The sequence below is a fragment of the Suricata suricatta genome, chromosome 6 (assembly GCF_006229205.1).
Source record: "Suricata suricatta isolate VVHF042 chromosome 6, meerkat_22Aug2017_6uvM2_HiC, whole genome shotgun sequence".
Classification (NCBI taxonomy): Eukaryota; Metazoa; Chordata; class Mammalia; order Carnivora; family Herpestidae; genus Suricata; species Suricata suricatta.
In genome coordinates, this window is record NC_043705.1 from 119,732,828 (window position 1) to 119,748,973 (window position 16,146).

Here is a 16,146-nt window from a genome sequence, read left to right on the forward strand (position 1 = left end):
CAACAGCCAAGACATGGAAGCATCTGAAGTGCTCAGAAACTGATGAATGAGCAAACAAAATAGGTGTGTGTATATATATATATGTATATGTATATATATATATGTATATATACATACATACACAATGGAATATTATTTTACCATAAAAAAGGAAATCTTGGCATTTGTGACAACATGATTGGTCCTTGAGGGCAGTACACTAAGAAAAATAAGTCAAAGACAAAGGACATACAATATCACATGTGGAATCTAAAACCAACAAAAACCCCACCAAATTCAGATTCAGAGAACAGATAATTCTGTACAACAGGGAGCCTGCCCTGGTTGGAAGAGGAGAGGGACACCTGGGTAGCTCAGGTCATGACCTTATGGTTTGTGGGATCAAACCCGGCATCCAGCTCTGTGCTGACAGCATGGAGCCTGCTTAAGATTGTCTCTCTCTGCCCCTCCCTCTCATATGTTCTGTCTCTCAAAATAAATAAACTTAATTAAAAAAAAAAAAAAAGAAGAGGACAGAGGAGTCATCTTGACATTGTATCTGCACAGCAATCATGCAGCAGTTTATGGAGTAAATTGTGGCTCATAAAGATTATGGGAAGCCATTCCTTGATACTATCCCTAATGTTTTAAGTTATTATCAATGAAAAAAACACATTCTGCTATTTCATGAGAAAAGAATGAGACTATTTAGCAACAGAGAGCTCACAGGAAAGGCAACTCATGAAAATTATTATAAAGTCTACAGCAATGAGGCTATGTACTTATTAACAATTAATGTGTTGAAACTGTAGCATTACTCTTTCACTATTCGAAATGGCTAAAGCAAATGCCGGAGAAAAATTTAGTGTATTTCTACATTTAAATAATTTGAGTATCTGAGACAACAACAAAAAAAGGGAAACCAGTGGGGAAAAAAAATCCAGGCCCATGCCTCTTTCACAGTGCAATATTACAATCTCCTTTAGAATAATTTACAGAATACCTCTTTGATTCAAGTTTAAAAAAAAATTCAGTTAGCCTCTCACAAGGCAACCAGAAATTGTTTTCAGTATTTACTTTATGTAAATTTTATAATCTACGTTGAAAACTTTAATTTCAAATATTAGACCTTAAGTAAATATATAAATTTTACTTTAGTGAGATACCTTATCCATTATACCCATTGCTTTAATTTTAGCAGATTCACTGCCGAGTTCATTAAGCTGGTGTTTTCCTAAGAGAAGTTCCTGAGGAATTTCATCATCATCACCTGAAAAACCAAACCAACCCAAACAATTAAGGGAGAATAAATAGCTCACAATAGTAAGTTTAACTTTTTAATAAAATTTCTGGACACACAGACAGATATAAACAAACTAAACAAATAACAACTTAAGAGACCTCTGCACACCTCAAGCACAGCCCTAAATGAGCAAGGACAGGGATTAAAACTATAGAGCTCTGACTGGGATGAAAAGAGGACTCAAATCTCATTATCTTCACTCTCTGCCCCAGGGGGCTGACCTGTGTGACTACATCAACCGTGTCCCACTCCCTCTAGCTCTGTTTGGGTTCAGCTAGGTGGGTGCCCCGTCAGAAGATCTAAAGAAAAGGAGAGTGAGGTCAGGGTATTCATACCCCTGACTCCTTCCATCTCAGGTCTCCTCAGGCTGCCTATGTGCTCTGACCAAAGGGTTTCTGCTGTTTTTTCAAGGCAGCCTACAAAAATTATTTCCCTATGGAGTGAGAGTCTGGTAACTTCTCTTTACCCTTGGTCCCTTTGGAGAAGAGATAGTAACAGTTTCATGGCTGTTAACCCTGGATTCTGGCACTATTCTGTCCCTAACTCTGAAACTGGTTTCTTTGTAAGTTAAGTCCTCCTCAAATTATCCCAATTTGAGAGTGTCATGTGTCTTCTGGTTGGGATCTTAAATGACATGGGAGACAGTTTCTCAGCACACAGCTAAAGTTTTATACATGACAAAACTGATACTCCAAGTAATGGAGAAATGCATTAATGATACTTCAGCAAGTAACTCTGACAAAACAAATACTTTTAAAATAAAGGGTAATATAATGGATAATATGCCTTTTAATACATTTTCAAATAGGTGAACTCATATCAGAAATATTATATATCACATGGGTTTTGTATAAATTAGGTAAAATGTTTGTACCAGCTTGAAGGTGGCATAAAATGGTGGAGAGTAGCTCTAAACATTGCAAGTGTGTTAGATTTTTATGTTTATAGATATGATATTTACATATTATTATAAAAGGAATATATAAATATTACACTAATCCTATTGTATGTTAATTGGTTTACTATTTTGTTTTCCATATTAGATTCTATATTACTTGAAGCCAGGAGCTGGGATATTTATCTTTGCATCTCTAGCACTTAATATATTACTGACAAAGGACAAGTATTCAATAAATATTGGCTGTAAGAATAAATGAATGCATGGCTTCCTATTTCTGCATCCTTGCTCAAATTGTTACTCTCCTTATCTCGGATCTACTCAAGTTTTACCTGCATTAAGGTTTCCTTATTTACCTACCTACCTACCTACCTACATTGGTAGCTACTTTCAGAATTCTTAGACATAATCAATTAATAATTATATTATCAATTATATTACATCAGATTAATAATACCTGATGTTTAAACTAAAGTTTTTGATTTCTTGATAATATAGACTATACTGGACTCTACATCTAAATTTCAAGTTGCCTGAGAGCACGTAGCCATGCCTTGGTATCTACTAGATAGCTGGCAGAAAGCTAGACACACAGGTAAATAAATATATTTAAAACTGATTTTGTATTTAGAGGTAAATATATATTTAAAGTGATTTTACCAAATGCAGTAAAATCCATGTCTTCTAAATTATCCAAAATATTCTCTATTGAGGCTGTGAATCTCTTAAAAGTCGAAGAATCCATCATTTCTACAACAAAGAAAAAATAAAAACTTATGATGTTCATATTGCAAGTATAATACTGAAGTTGAAGACTAAACAAAGACAAACAAAAATTTACCTTCAGGTGTTAGTTTTGGTTCATAAGCTTTCCTCTTCTTCTGTTTTTCTTTTTTCTTCATTTTTCTAGCAACTAAATCAAACAAAAGAAATACTGAAATACAAGAATGACTACTTGAAAATATTTCTATTTTTGCTTTTAGGTTCTTCCAGAACGTTTAATACTTAAAAAATAACCACTGCCATTCCAAACTAAATATATACTTTTGTCTTGATTAACAATTAGGAGTTGTTAATTAACCCAAAAAAAAGTATTAAATATTCTTCAAAGTTAAACCCCTAAATGTAAAGCAGCTTATGTAAGAAAATCCGTTGACACTGATGAATTACCCTCACTAAGGCTGGGAGGAGGAGAATAATCTTCCATGTCAGAATCTGATGGGCTTCGGTTTCGATAACGACCACCACCTGAACTCCTTCTTCCTTCATGAGAGTGGCCACTTCTCCTATGATCCCCAGAGCTTCTTCTGTCACGTTCTTCATATTCCCAAGCTTTATCATCATCTTTTTTATGTCGTTTCCTAGAGGCTAAAAGCAAATCCCCATGACAAATAATTTACCTCATTTAAAAAGACTATTAAAGCTTGTACTTCACAAATGTACCACATGGGGGAAAATGACTGTGTGTGTCTAGGAAATTCTGAGTTATTCTGTTTAATGAGAAATATAAATTATGGTATAGAAATGGTATCACTTATTTTAGCAATATCGATCTACAGTTAAAGATTTTTACATGAATTTCGTTTGCTAACAAATATAGATAGGAATGTTCTGGGAATTAAACAGTACTCATTTCAAAGAAAGAAAGATTCAGCAAGTCAGGAAAGATATTATCTAACCATCAGAATTAATTAAGGCATGCAAAAACAATCTTTATCTAGGATTTGAATGAAAAACAGGAACACCTTAAAGCATTTAGATTACTGACGGGGAGTAGGGTTTGGAGTTATAAGTAAACTTTTGAGTGTTATAGAATATGGGGTAACCATGTATACCAACAATTAAAAACTCACGACTTAGGTATAAATTCAATACTGATAATCTAACATCACAGGCCTAAAAAGATGAATAAATCAATACAGTTGTAAATACTCATACTGAATTCAGTTCCCAAATAATATACTTGCTTAAACCAAAGAAAAACACTTTTAAGCTTATAATTGCTACATAAGCATATTTATGTATGTTACCTTCAGTCCCTTCCCCATCCTTCCAAGGGTCTAAGCGTTCTGCTAAAATCACCAGTACTAACAGAAACTTAGAGGCAGAAGTGGCAAACAGATTTCATCTGACACATCAACTCTGATCAAATGGTAATAGCTGCCAAAGGCACTACATTTCCTTGAGAAAGCATCATATTTCAGCAAGAAAGACTAATGAGAGATGTCTGTCCTGTGAGAGCTTGAGAGCAGTACAAGTGACAAATATTTACCATACCTGCTTCTAGCATGTAGCACCAGCAACTTAATGTTGTCTTACATCTTGGGATTCCTGTTGTTTTGACCACTTGTTGCTGACAATGAAATACTTTCTAATCATTGAACGAAACTTGACTCCCTTGCCTTCTTGTAACTGGCTTCTATTCCAAATCCCTAACTATGATCAATACCCAAACACTTAAGACAAAAATCATGCTTGAGACCCCTTAAATTCTTAGATTTAAGGATGCCAACCTTACTAGCATAGATAGATGTATTCTACTATGCTTGTGCTGGTGCCCTTATGTGTGAATAAGCAATGCCTACACTCTGGCTAATCTTATTCTTACATGCTGCCTTAGCTATTCCTATTCAAGAATCTAGTTTGGTTTCTGGTTCTAGACTCTTTTGTCCAATCTACTGACAGTATGGCAGAAAAAGATAATTTTGTTTCCTCTTCTTTTTGGTCATAAGCTTGGCATAGCAAGATGGTTCATGAAAAAAAGACAAATGTAAATGTGTATATTTAAATCTCCAATGATTTTCTTCATAATTAGGCATAAATAAATTTGACTATGAATTATGAGGAAGAAGTAGGACCTTCTCCCCTTTTGCAATTAGGGTATGCCCCAGTACTTCTCTTAGCTGAGAGGCTGCCTTGTAAATTAATAAGGGGTGTGTGTGTGTCAGATAAACATTTAGCATTCACTAAATATTTTTTCAACAAGTACTAAAATACCTACCAAATATGAGGAATAACAACTAATAAGCAAATTTGTTCAGAAAGTAGAATTATATGACCTCAAATATGACCTAGTCCTTCTGAATTTTAATTTCATAAAAAATCCATTTCAAGCATTCAATTCTATGATTAGAAAATGCTTGAAAAATCTTACAGTTGTTAGCAAGAACATATAAAATACTGTACTGGTGGTAATTTTTATAGACTTTAACGATTTTTCTTTCTCATTCATTAAACTTTAGGAAATCTGGACAAAAATAGGATGGCAAATTAGGAAAAAACGCCACCCAACTTCTATGATACAGTGTGTTATAATGAGTTTATCAAGATCCAAATTCATTGTTACTAGTTTATTCTTTTGCTATTACTCTCATTACCCTGAAAGAAGTAGGGGAGGAGCTCAGTAGACAGGTAGATAAAATATGACTTGAGTGTCTTCCACCTTCCCTTTCTAAATTTCAGCTACATTGCTCTTTGGTTTACATCTTCCATCCTTCCCCAACAACACACTGACCTTGTAGTTGTGCTACAGCTATCCAGATCTATGTGGCCCAACTTTCAAAGTTACCCCTCAACTGTTCCCCCATCCTTCAACAAAACAATTGCCTTAATTTTAGATTTTTAGGAGCATAATTTGATTAAACTGCAGTAAAACCTTAAGTTTCAAAAGGTCTCTCTCAAAGCAGCATAATGCTTATGCTTATGTGCTCATGATACTTTTACATTTTGTACTATATTTTCACTGCATTGTTTTTGTTGTGGTATAACAACAATTTCATTGTTTATGTCAACTGCCAATTGAAATTCTTTCATCTCTCAAATCAGTGGCTCCAGAGTAAATTTTTCTATAGTTACGTGTATAGCAAAAAACCTAGAAAAAACAGGAAGCTACTCTGAGGTCTCCTGAAAAATTCAGAGAAACTTTTCTTCCTCCCAGCAAGGGTTGAAGCTGAGGTTCTCTAGCACTAGCTTTCAATACACTTGGAAACAGATATAATAATGTTCATGGCTTTAAGATGACACTAAGTGCTCCCATAAGATGGAACGAGAGATCTCCTAACAGAAAGCAAGGAAAAGAATAGTGGCTGCACCAATGACAAACATTAGGCACGTGTGGCTCTCATCTCTATTTTACACTTGATGGGCATTTCTGATTGTGCTATCCTTTCTACTAACTGTGAGGTACCTTCAAAATTCTCATCAGTTTGTCAATGCAGGCAGCCACTCTCAGTTAAATGGAGTTGAAGTGTGATTTGAAATCAATCTATAAAGGGACTCTGCCTTCTTAACTATTCCCTTTAGAAATGGTTTTAGGGGGAAGAAGGGAGAGTGAAGGAGAGGCATGTCTATAAAGGGGAGAGAGTTTATGGGCCACCAGATCTCCTTTCTCCTATCCCTTTCCAGAATATATGTTCCCATATGACCAAAATGTTTGATTATAATAAAAAGGTATTAACTTTAGCCATTGAAATATATTGCATGTAAATACATCTCATGATAATACAAATAATAACAATTGTACATATATAATTGTCAGATTAACTTTACTATATATTTTATTTCAATTTTAAAACTTTCTTCAGATTTGTTCAGTATTTATAGTCTACCGCTCATAGCTCAACAGCTCACAATTTAAAGACCAGAGTAAATGAACATTAAAAACTTTGGAGGAGATAAAGGATTTCCATTAGCAATATACATTTAAAATCGGCAGCATGCATCTGTCCTTCCTGCCCTTGCTTGTCACACCTCAATCTATAGAAACTAGGTGGAAAAGGTAGAATACACTGGTGGTCTTCCCAGTTCTTTTGGTCATAATGACTAAGTCAGTTGGCACACAAGTGAAGATCTCCCATAGTCTGTTTCCACTGAATGCCGTTTAAGTCAAACAAGTTGCTGACCCCTCTTGGCTAGGCTCAATTCTCTTGCTCCAGAAGAAGGAAGATAGGGATAAAAGAGAAGAACTTTTTCAGTGGACCAGTAGGAAGACAGGCGAGGTATAGCAAGTCTAGTGCAAAGACAGGTGATCACAGTGTTGTAGAGAGGTAGCTGTGTAGTGAAGAAGCCAGCTCTGGAAAACAGTGAAACAAGGGAGGAATTCCAGGACACAGCTGGGCAAAAAGGAGAAGCCAGGTCCAAACCACACAGATAATTGGCAACGTGGCTAATCCATTCATAATTTAGTAATAGTATGGTTTTAAATATTTCTTCACCTGGCTATCTCCTATGTGTCCTTCAAGACTCAACTCAAGTGTCACCTCTTCCAGTTAGCATTCCCTGAAACCCAAGTATAATTTTGATGCCAATCCAATGTGCTCCCATAGTACCGTGGATTTACTTATTATCACTGTACTTTTCTCACTGTGCTCCAATTGTTTACATATTTCCCCCATTAGACTGAAGGCTCTTTAAAGACAGGGGCCACATCTTATTTATACTTTTATTCTAGAGCCTAACATATATAGTAGGAGCTCAATAAATGTTTGCTAAATACAGACACATACCTGTGTTATTTGACACTAATTATAACTCATTAAAATTTTCTTGGTGCCAACTGATCTCATCTGTCACACATTTTTTAAGTATAAAGAAAAAACTTGCTATACTAAGTTATTAAGATCACTGTACTCTTCCTAACCCCCCAAATTATGAATGCGACAAACATATCAATCTGCTTTTTGATTCTAAAGTAATAATAAAATTATGTGATACTTACATTCAAAAGCTTCATCACTATCATTATCTTCATCTGAACTGATTTCAGCATATTTTGGCTTTTCATTAACTGTGCTACGCTTGCGTTTATTCATTTTCACACGTTCACAAAGTGGCATGGTGGATTCAATTTCTGCCAGAAGTTCGGGGGGTAATTCTTTTAACACTGATTGATCTATACTACCTATTAATGAAAGGTAAGAAAAGAATTTAAATCTGAAGATAAAAGGGAAATTTTAACTAAATTAGCACAATGAAAATGAAATACTAGAATTTATTTACGTTTTCTAAGTCATCTTTGTATTTTAATAAAACACATATTTAAAACTATAATAGGCTCAACCCTAACCTGATAATGCAGTTTTTATACATGTATCATTATAAAACAACTTAAAAGATATAAAAAGGGTAGTTATATCATCAGTTTTTGATATAATGCCTTCATTTGCACAAACTAAAAACTTTCTAAAACTATGAATCCACTGGCATTGACCAGCATATTTGTACTAGGGGATTCATCTTGCATTCTTGGTAGTATCCACATTTGTTTTACAGAGGTCTATGCCAGTTAGTTTGAAAATAAGGCTCTCTCTGTGTAGATTACAGGAGTTGGAAGACACTTAGCACCTCCTTCTTTTCATCTGTGATCTTGCTGGTTGTGTGCTATGGCTAAGACCAGAGTTTTATATGTTTTTACCTATCACTGCCTATTTTGCCTAATATCACTTAATATTACAAGGGACTTCCTCAAATAGGTAAACCAACATATGCTTTTAACTGAAGATAACAGAAACATGAAAGGCAGGATAAATAAAAATACTGCAAAATGTAAGTGTTTATAATTAAAAATAGTAAATTCAAGTTTATTATGAAATAAGCTCACATTTTCCCATGAAAAAGTAATGATGGAATAAAAATATATCAACATAACAACATTAACATAATATTTAATACTTAATCCTACACACATACACACAAATAGTTGCTATCAAGAAATAAATTCTTAACATCTTATTGAGAGCTTAAAAACAAAGAAGTAGCAAAAGCTATTTATTCAGCATAATTTGTCCTTGATGACTAGTAATGATGACAATTTTAACTTACTTTACTTACCCATGTAAATCTTTTAGTGGAAGTACAAAAATGATGTCTTACCTGCTAAATTTTAGAAATTGGGAGCAAAGAGTACTTTAGTGGATTATAGTGGGGAATATTAATAACTATAATCAAGATTAACACTATAACATTCGAATGATAATAGTGCTTATGTAAAGGATAAAAATAAATTGTGACAAAAATGAATGGGTACTGATTAAGACAATTTCAAAGCCTCAATATTCAATTCCAATAATTTAAGAATATAAAACATATATATTAATCTCAATGGAAGAATAATCTTTTTTATTCTTTATGCAATTTTTATTCAACATAATGAAGGAGTTATTTCAGTAACTTTCAGTCTTTTACTTTTCTAAGGACATGCATAGCAAAAATTTTACCCAATAAAAATGTAATACTCGTGACTTGTAGTATTCCAAAGAATTCATTGCCAAGAATCCTGACATACTAATGTTGAGTGTAACTTATCTGTGTCACTTTTTTATTGTTCATTTTATTAATTTTGAGAGAAAGAGGCAGACAGTGAGAGGTAGACACAGGCTCTGAAACAGGCTCCAGGCTCTGAGCTGTCAGCATGGAGCCCAATGTGGGGCTTGAACTCACAAACTGTGAGATCATGACCTGAGCCAAAGTCAGACACTTAACTGACTAAGCCACCCAGGCACCCTATCTGTTATCACTTTCAAATCATGTAACATTACTCTCTGCTGGCTCTCTTAATTTAACTGTACTTTATCAGTGAGGTCCACTTTTTAGTTGGTTAAAGTAACCAACTTTAGCTTTGGACTGTCCATCCATACATTCAGCCCAAAGGTAAACACAAAATGCATCTCATTTAAAAGTCCTTAATGTCTTGAACACCTCTAATTGAATGTGTGGGTTTTTCTTTGATGGAAGGATCATGTCTTCTTTCTACATGGCCTATAATTTCTCTTAATTTATTTTAACAATTTATTAATGCTCAATAAATGGTTTTTGATTGCCTGTCATTCACAACTTCCTATGATCACTTACAACTGTACTTCCTATATAGTTTCTGAATTGCTAGATTTTAGAGGCAAATGATGATATTTCCCACATTAAAATGGAAGTGCTTTCCTTTTGCATTCCTGAAATGTTACAATCTTTTTTTGGTATTTAAATAAGGACAGTCCCTAGTGCCTAAGTGGCTCAGTCAATTAAGCGTCTGACTCTTGACTTGAACTCAAGTCATAATCTCACGGTTTGCGAGATTGAGCCCCATGTCAGGCTCCATGATGACAGTTCAGAGCCTATTTGGGGTTCTCTCTCTCTCTCTCTCTCTCTCTCTCTCTCTCTCTCTCTCTTTCCTAAAAACAAAGAAACAAACATTACAAATATAAGTAGGGATAGCCCCAAAGTATTTGACTTTAGTCCATCATGACATTTTTTAAAAAGCTGATTTACCTGATTATGTTATGCCTAAATTCCTTCTCAAAGACATATACTGACCTGATACTAATATCCCAGAACAAAAATTATGCTATGAATAAATATATAATAGATAATCAAGGACCAATCTATGTATTGATACTTGTACTCTCTTTATAATGGTTTGTTATATGCCCAGAGCCAGGACTCTGCTCTTTTTCTCTCTTTTAAAAAAATTCCTCACAATATAGCCAGACATAAAAAACTTATCTCATATATTTGATAAAGCAGGGAGCAAAGTTTATTCATTGTAGTTTACCATCTCTTATTCCCTAAATTAAAAAGAATACTATCAGATTTAAAAGCTTTTCTACTAGGTTGATCATTTTAACCTCTGTACAACTGAATGGGTTGCAACATAATTTAAAGACCAAATGTTTCATTTCTGAAGATGACCCAACTCAAGAAAAAAAAGAATCTAGCAACAGGTAACGCCTCTCAATGTACCATCCTCCAAAAGTGCCCTCTGTTTCATTTTGAATAGAAATATCTATTCCACTGGTTTATGAATTTTCTGAATTTAAAACATCCTTTCTTCCTTTTAGTAAAACACTTTATAAACTGACTCAGCTAGGTCTCTTCATTATAAAGCATAAGAGATAAAATCCTAGACTTTCCTATAGTTACATTCAGGTTCTTTAACACAGTATCAAGGACTGAATAATGGACTCAGCTTCAAAAGATCTGAATAAACAGTGAGTACATCAAATGATGCCTATGATGTATTTGGTTATGTTCTTTCCCTGAATTAGGAAATAATAATCCTTTAAATGCAAATAATAATGTCTGACTATTTCTTAACACGATTAGAAACTAGATTTTAGAAATTATTGCTTATGGGGGCACCTGGGTGGCTCAGTTAGTTAAGCATCTGACTCTGGCTCAGGTAATGATCTCATGGTTTGTGGGTTCGAGCCCCACATTGGGCTCTGTGCTAATAGTGCAGAGTCTGGAGCCTGCTTTAGATTTTATGTCTCCCTTTCTCTTTGCCACTTCCCTGCTCTTGCACGCGCTCTCACTCTCTCTCAAAAATAAACAAACAAAAAAGAAATTGTGAGTATTTGTTCTTAAAAAATTCAGATTACTAGTACTTTATGATTATCTTTCTCACCTCACTTCTCCCATTCCAACTAAACATCAGGTGTTTGAATTACCAAAAAATTTTAAGTTATTGGCTTGAGGGAATAATGTTATTTAGTCACAATTTTGTGAATATCACACTTTCAGCTTTTATAGATATATATTCCATTAGATGTAGTGCACCTCTATTTTCTAGCTGACAAGGCTACAGAATACATTTACTCTAGATATGCTACATTTTAAGGAACCTTGGATTTCTAGTACAAATTACTTATAATAGCACATTTAGCAGATTATTAAAACCAGACTACTAAAAGTCTCAAAGAGTCACTGATTTGATAACAAGGTGTGTCACTTGTTTTCTGAAGTGAAACAAATAACCCTCAGATTAAAATAAACCACCTCAATTAATGAACTCTTTGGGACTGAAGATTCAGACAATAAAAACCAGTCATGTTCAGAAACAAACCAAGAAACTCACACAAAACTCCAAATTATGTAAATCATAAAAGACATTGTATGCAGAATGTAGTTCAGGGACAATTCTTCCAAAAAAGCTACTCAAGACAAAGGAGTAGCACCAAAAGATCTTTAACCTCAAATACATCTGCCTGTCATGTAACCCTAAGTGGGTTAATACAGTTTGAAGAAGATACTTATTTTTGGTGGAAATGGTTCCTAAATGCAAGCCAACTTCTTTATTTGATGCCACTATTAAGAAATGCATCTAAAACAGCACAAACTGTAGATTACATCAATCACCCTGAAATATGGCAACAGTTGGGAGGTAGAAACAAAAATCAGAAACTAAAAAAAATGTATGGTTCAATTAATGAGACCAGGACATTAAATGTTCCTTTCACAGGAACCACAAGATTACCTAATCTGATGGCAGTACTAGGGGTAAAGAGGAAGACTGTGCACTAGGGGCCAAAAATCTGCAGTGAATATAGGGACATGGAACATTGATGTCAAGTTTTGAGGAATGCCTGGGTGGCTAAGTCGGTTAAGCATCCGACTTCAGCTCAGGTAATGATCCCATGGTCCATGGGCTCTATGCTGACAACTCAGAGCCTGGAGCCTGCTTCTGATTCTGCGTCTCCCTTTCTCTCTGCCCCTCTCGAAATAAAATACATAAAAATATTTTAAAAAAAACCCCACAAAAGTTTTGAGATTAGGCACCTGAATGGCTTAGTCAGTTGAGCCTCTGACTGACTCAAGTCATGATCTTGTGGTTCATGGGTTCAAGCCCTGCATTGGGTTCTGTGCTGACAGCTCAGAGCCTGGAGCCTGCTCTGGATTCTGGGGCTCCCTCTCTCTCTGCCCTCCCCTGCTCATGCTCTGTCTCTCTCTCTCTCTCTCTCTCTCTCTCAAAAATAAATAAACATTAAAAAAAAAAACTTTGAGGTCACAAAACAATGACCTTATGGGTAGAACTTCGACATGTACATTTTAGCAATTACATAAACAACATGTTTAAACCGCATGGGTCCGCTTATATGTCAATCTTTCTTGATAGATACAGTATAGTATTAAAAATGTATTTTCTTTTCCTTATGATTTTAACAATATTTTCTTTTCTCTAGCTTATTTTATTGTAAGAGTACACCGTGTAATACATATAATAGACAAAATACATATTGACTTTATGTTACTGGTAAAGCTTTCTGGTCAACATTAGGCTATCAGTAGTTAAATTTGGGGGAAGTCAAAAGTTATACATGGATTTTTGACTGTTAGAGGAAAGCCCTTCATTGTTGTTCAACTGAATTTGGAAAGAGCAGTAGCAAACTAGAAGAAAGAAGTTTCTCCTTTTTAGTAATGCTAAGGTTCTCTGGTTGAGTGAAAATGAGGAAAGTGAAATTCACAGCTTTCTATAGATATTAACAGTCATCGGAGTAATAAGAAGGGAGGATCTGTTTATGACTAAGGATGAGGTCTTAATTTAAGGGAAGAGAACAGCAGGTAGACTACCTTCTCTAAAAGGAAGAGGTCAGGAAATAGGTTTGCTTTTGTGTGATGGTATAAGAAAAATGGAAGTGATGTATAATGAGATAATCTGGTATAAACTAGCTATAATTGGTAAAGAGGTAGAGAAACTCCAGGTACTGGCTGGATGCCTAATACTGCTTATTCAGGATTACCAAAACACTGTAAATATGAAACAGCAACCTTTATATCAAAATTACCGCACCGATAATTAAGCTCTCTGATACAAAGTAGTCAATACCCTGTCAACTTATTTTTTTTTTTTTACATTTACTATTTTGAGAGAGAGAAGGTGCATGTGCATGTGGGGGAGGGGCAGAGAGAGAGGCAGACAAAATCCCAAGCAGTCTCTGTGCTGCCAGCACAGAGCACAATGCAGGGCTTAAATCCACAAACTGTGAGATCATGAACTAAGCCAAAGTCAAGAGTTGGACGCTTAACCGACTAAGCCACCCTGGTCACCCACTCTTCTACTGTTTTTTTAATTTGAGAGAGAGAGACAGAGTATGAATGCATGAGAGAGGGAGAGGGCAGAGGGAGAGAACCTTAAGCAGGCTCTATGCACAGTGCAGAGCAGATCCCATTACTCAGGGATCACCACCTGAGCTGAAATCAAGACTCAGATAGATGCTCAACCAACTAAGCCACCCAGATCTATTCTTAATGTAAAATTTTCTAAAAAAGCACTGTATCCATTTTCTTTTAAACAAGTCAACTTCTTCAACTCATGATCATTATTGAAAAAATCAAAATTTCTACAATGCTTTACACAGCAATGCCTTTAAGAATTAACTGCTACGCATAGGTGTTTGAGATGATATAAAATGATTCAGGCTTTGCTTCTGAGTTCTGTAAGTCTACCTGTAGTTAATTGAAATGTATATACTCAGAATCTGCATATTTGTATAGAATATATAACAGCAAATGGGGTTAAAATCCTTTAACTCATTTCTTATACTATTCACAGAAATCTATTCCAAGGAAATTTATACAACAAAAAAATTCTATGAAGAAAGGTGTTATAGCAGTTTTATCTACTGTTAACAGTTTTTCTCCAGATGAAAAATTCTTTTTCAAATCCTGAAAGAAGTTTATCCACAAAGTGAAAAAATATCATAATTGACATGCAACAAGTGTAAAATATTTTAAAAGTAATTTGTCTGTATATACTATTTATATATTTGTATATACTAATTATATATTAATATTTTAATAACTTATATAACCCCACTAAATGAGACATTCAGATATTAAATATCATGGTTGGAATATTACATTTGTAAAATTTCATACTATATTCATAAATACCAGAGAACTAGAAAACTATTTCATTTTCTTAAAAATTTTTAAACGTTTTATATATTTTCGAGACAGAGACAGACAATGAGCAGGTGAGGGGCAGAGAGAGAAAGAGACACAGAATCTGAAGCAGGCTCTAGGCTCTGAGGTGTCAGCACAGGAACGACTTGGGGCTCAAAGCCACAAACTGTGAGATCATGACCTTTGCTGAAGTTGGACACTTAACCAACTGAGCCACCCAGGTACCCCTGGAAAACTATTTCAAAACTCATTCTAGATGAATCTTTTTACCTACACACATAAAAACTCAAATAACAGTAAAAATCCAAATTATAGGTCTCATTTGCTACAGAATAATCTAGTTATCAGGTTCACCTACATTAAAATTTTATGTCTACAGTAGGCTCAGCAAAATATAGTCTGTGGGGCCAGATATGTTCACCACACACTTCTGTATATAAAATTTTATTAGAATACTGCGAAAATCATTTCCATGTTGTCTATGGTTGCTTTCATATTATTACAATGTTAAAGATAAGTGGCCCATAAAGCCTAAAGTATTTATAATCTGGGCCTTTACAGAAAAAGTTCGCTGACCCCTGATCTATATTCTGCCAAACTTTGTTTCAAACTGGAACAATGTGCCAGCCACCTTGCCAGTAGTCACTATATTCTGTGCATTTTAGATCACTGAAAATTGGTTTATTTAATGAAGACAAAAAGGAGCTGGTTTATAGCAAGTGAAAAAACAAATGAAGCAGGCAGAAGAAAAGATTCCAAGAAAAATCTGGCTTTAAGCACCAGTTTTGATCTTGACTCTAGTACTACAAATATCTCATCAATGTGCAGCTACTATATTACTATGAGGAAGAACTATAAAAAGAAACATGATTTCTAGTACGTTTATTATGTAAATGATAATTTACTACTAATCAACATAGAAAGTAGGAAGCAGGGATCAAATGATCCTTCCCTTGATATGTATACACAGAGAGAAAAATAAATAGTAGAAGCACAACCTAGGTTTTAGTCTCAAGGAACAAAAAAAAGAAAACAAACTAAGCCCAAATTTAATAGGAGGAAGGAAATAAATATTAAAGCAGAAATATATGAAATAGACTAAAACTAGAAAAGATCAATGAAACTAAGAGGTGAATTTTTGAAAAGATAAATAGACAAATCCTTCAGCTACACTTACCATGAAAAAAAGGAAGACTCAAAAAAATAAAATTAAAAACAAAAGACATTAAAACTGATACCACATAAAAACACATATGAATATATATACACATACGAATATCCCCTAGAAAAATAC

At 34.5% G+C, this 16,146-nt stretch overlaps 1 protein-coding gene across 3 annotated transcripts in view; it reads right to left on the reverse strand.

Moving 5' to 3' along the window:
• NIPBL (NIPBL cohesin loading factor) overlaps positions 1 to 16,146 on the reverse strand; it is a 197,250-nt gene that overhangs the window by 61,505 nt on the left and 119,599 nt on the right. For all 3 annotated transcript variants that reach the window (XM_029940989.1, XM_029940986.1, XM_029940988.1), the window contains 5 exons: positions 7,897 to 8,079; positions 3,351 to 3,548; positions 3,022 to 3,093; positions 2,841 to 2,930; positions 1,146 to 1,249 (listed from right to left, as the gene is read on the reverse strand). In XM_029940989.1, the coding sequence (XP_029796849.1) occupies positions 1,146 to 1,249; positions 2,841 to 2,930; positions 3,022 to 3,093; positions 3,351 to 3,548; positions 7,897 to 8,079 (647 nt within the window). The remainder of the gene's footprint in view (positions 1 to 1,145; positions 1,250 to 2,840; positions 2,931 to 3,021; positions 3,094 to 3,350; positions 3,549 to 7,896; positions 8,080 to 16,146) is intronic.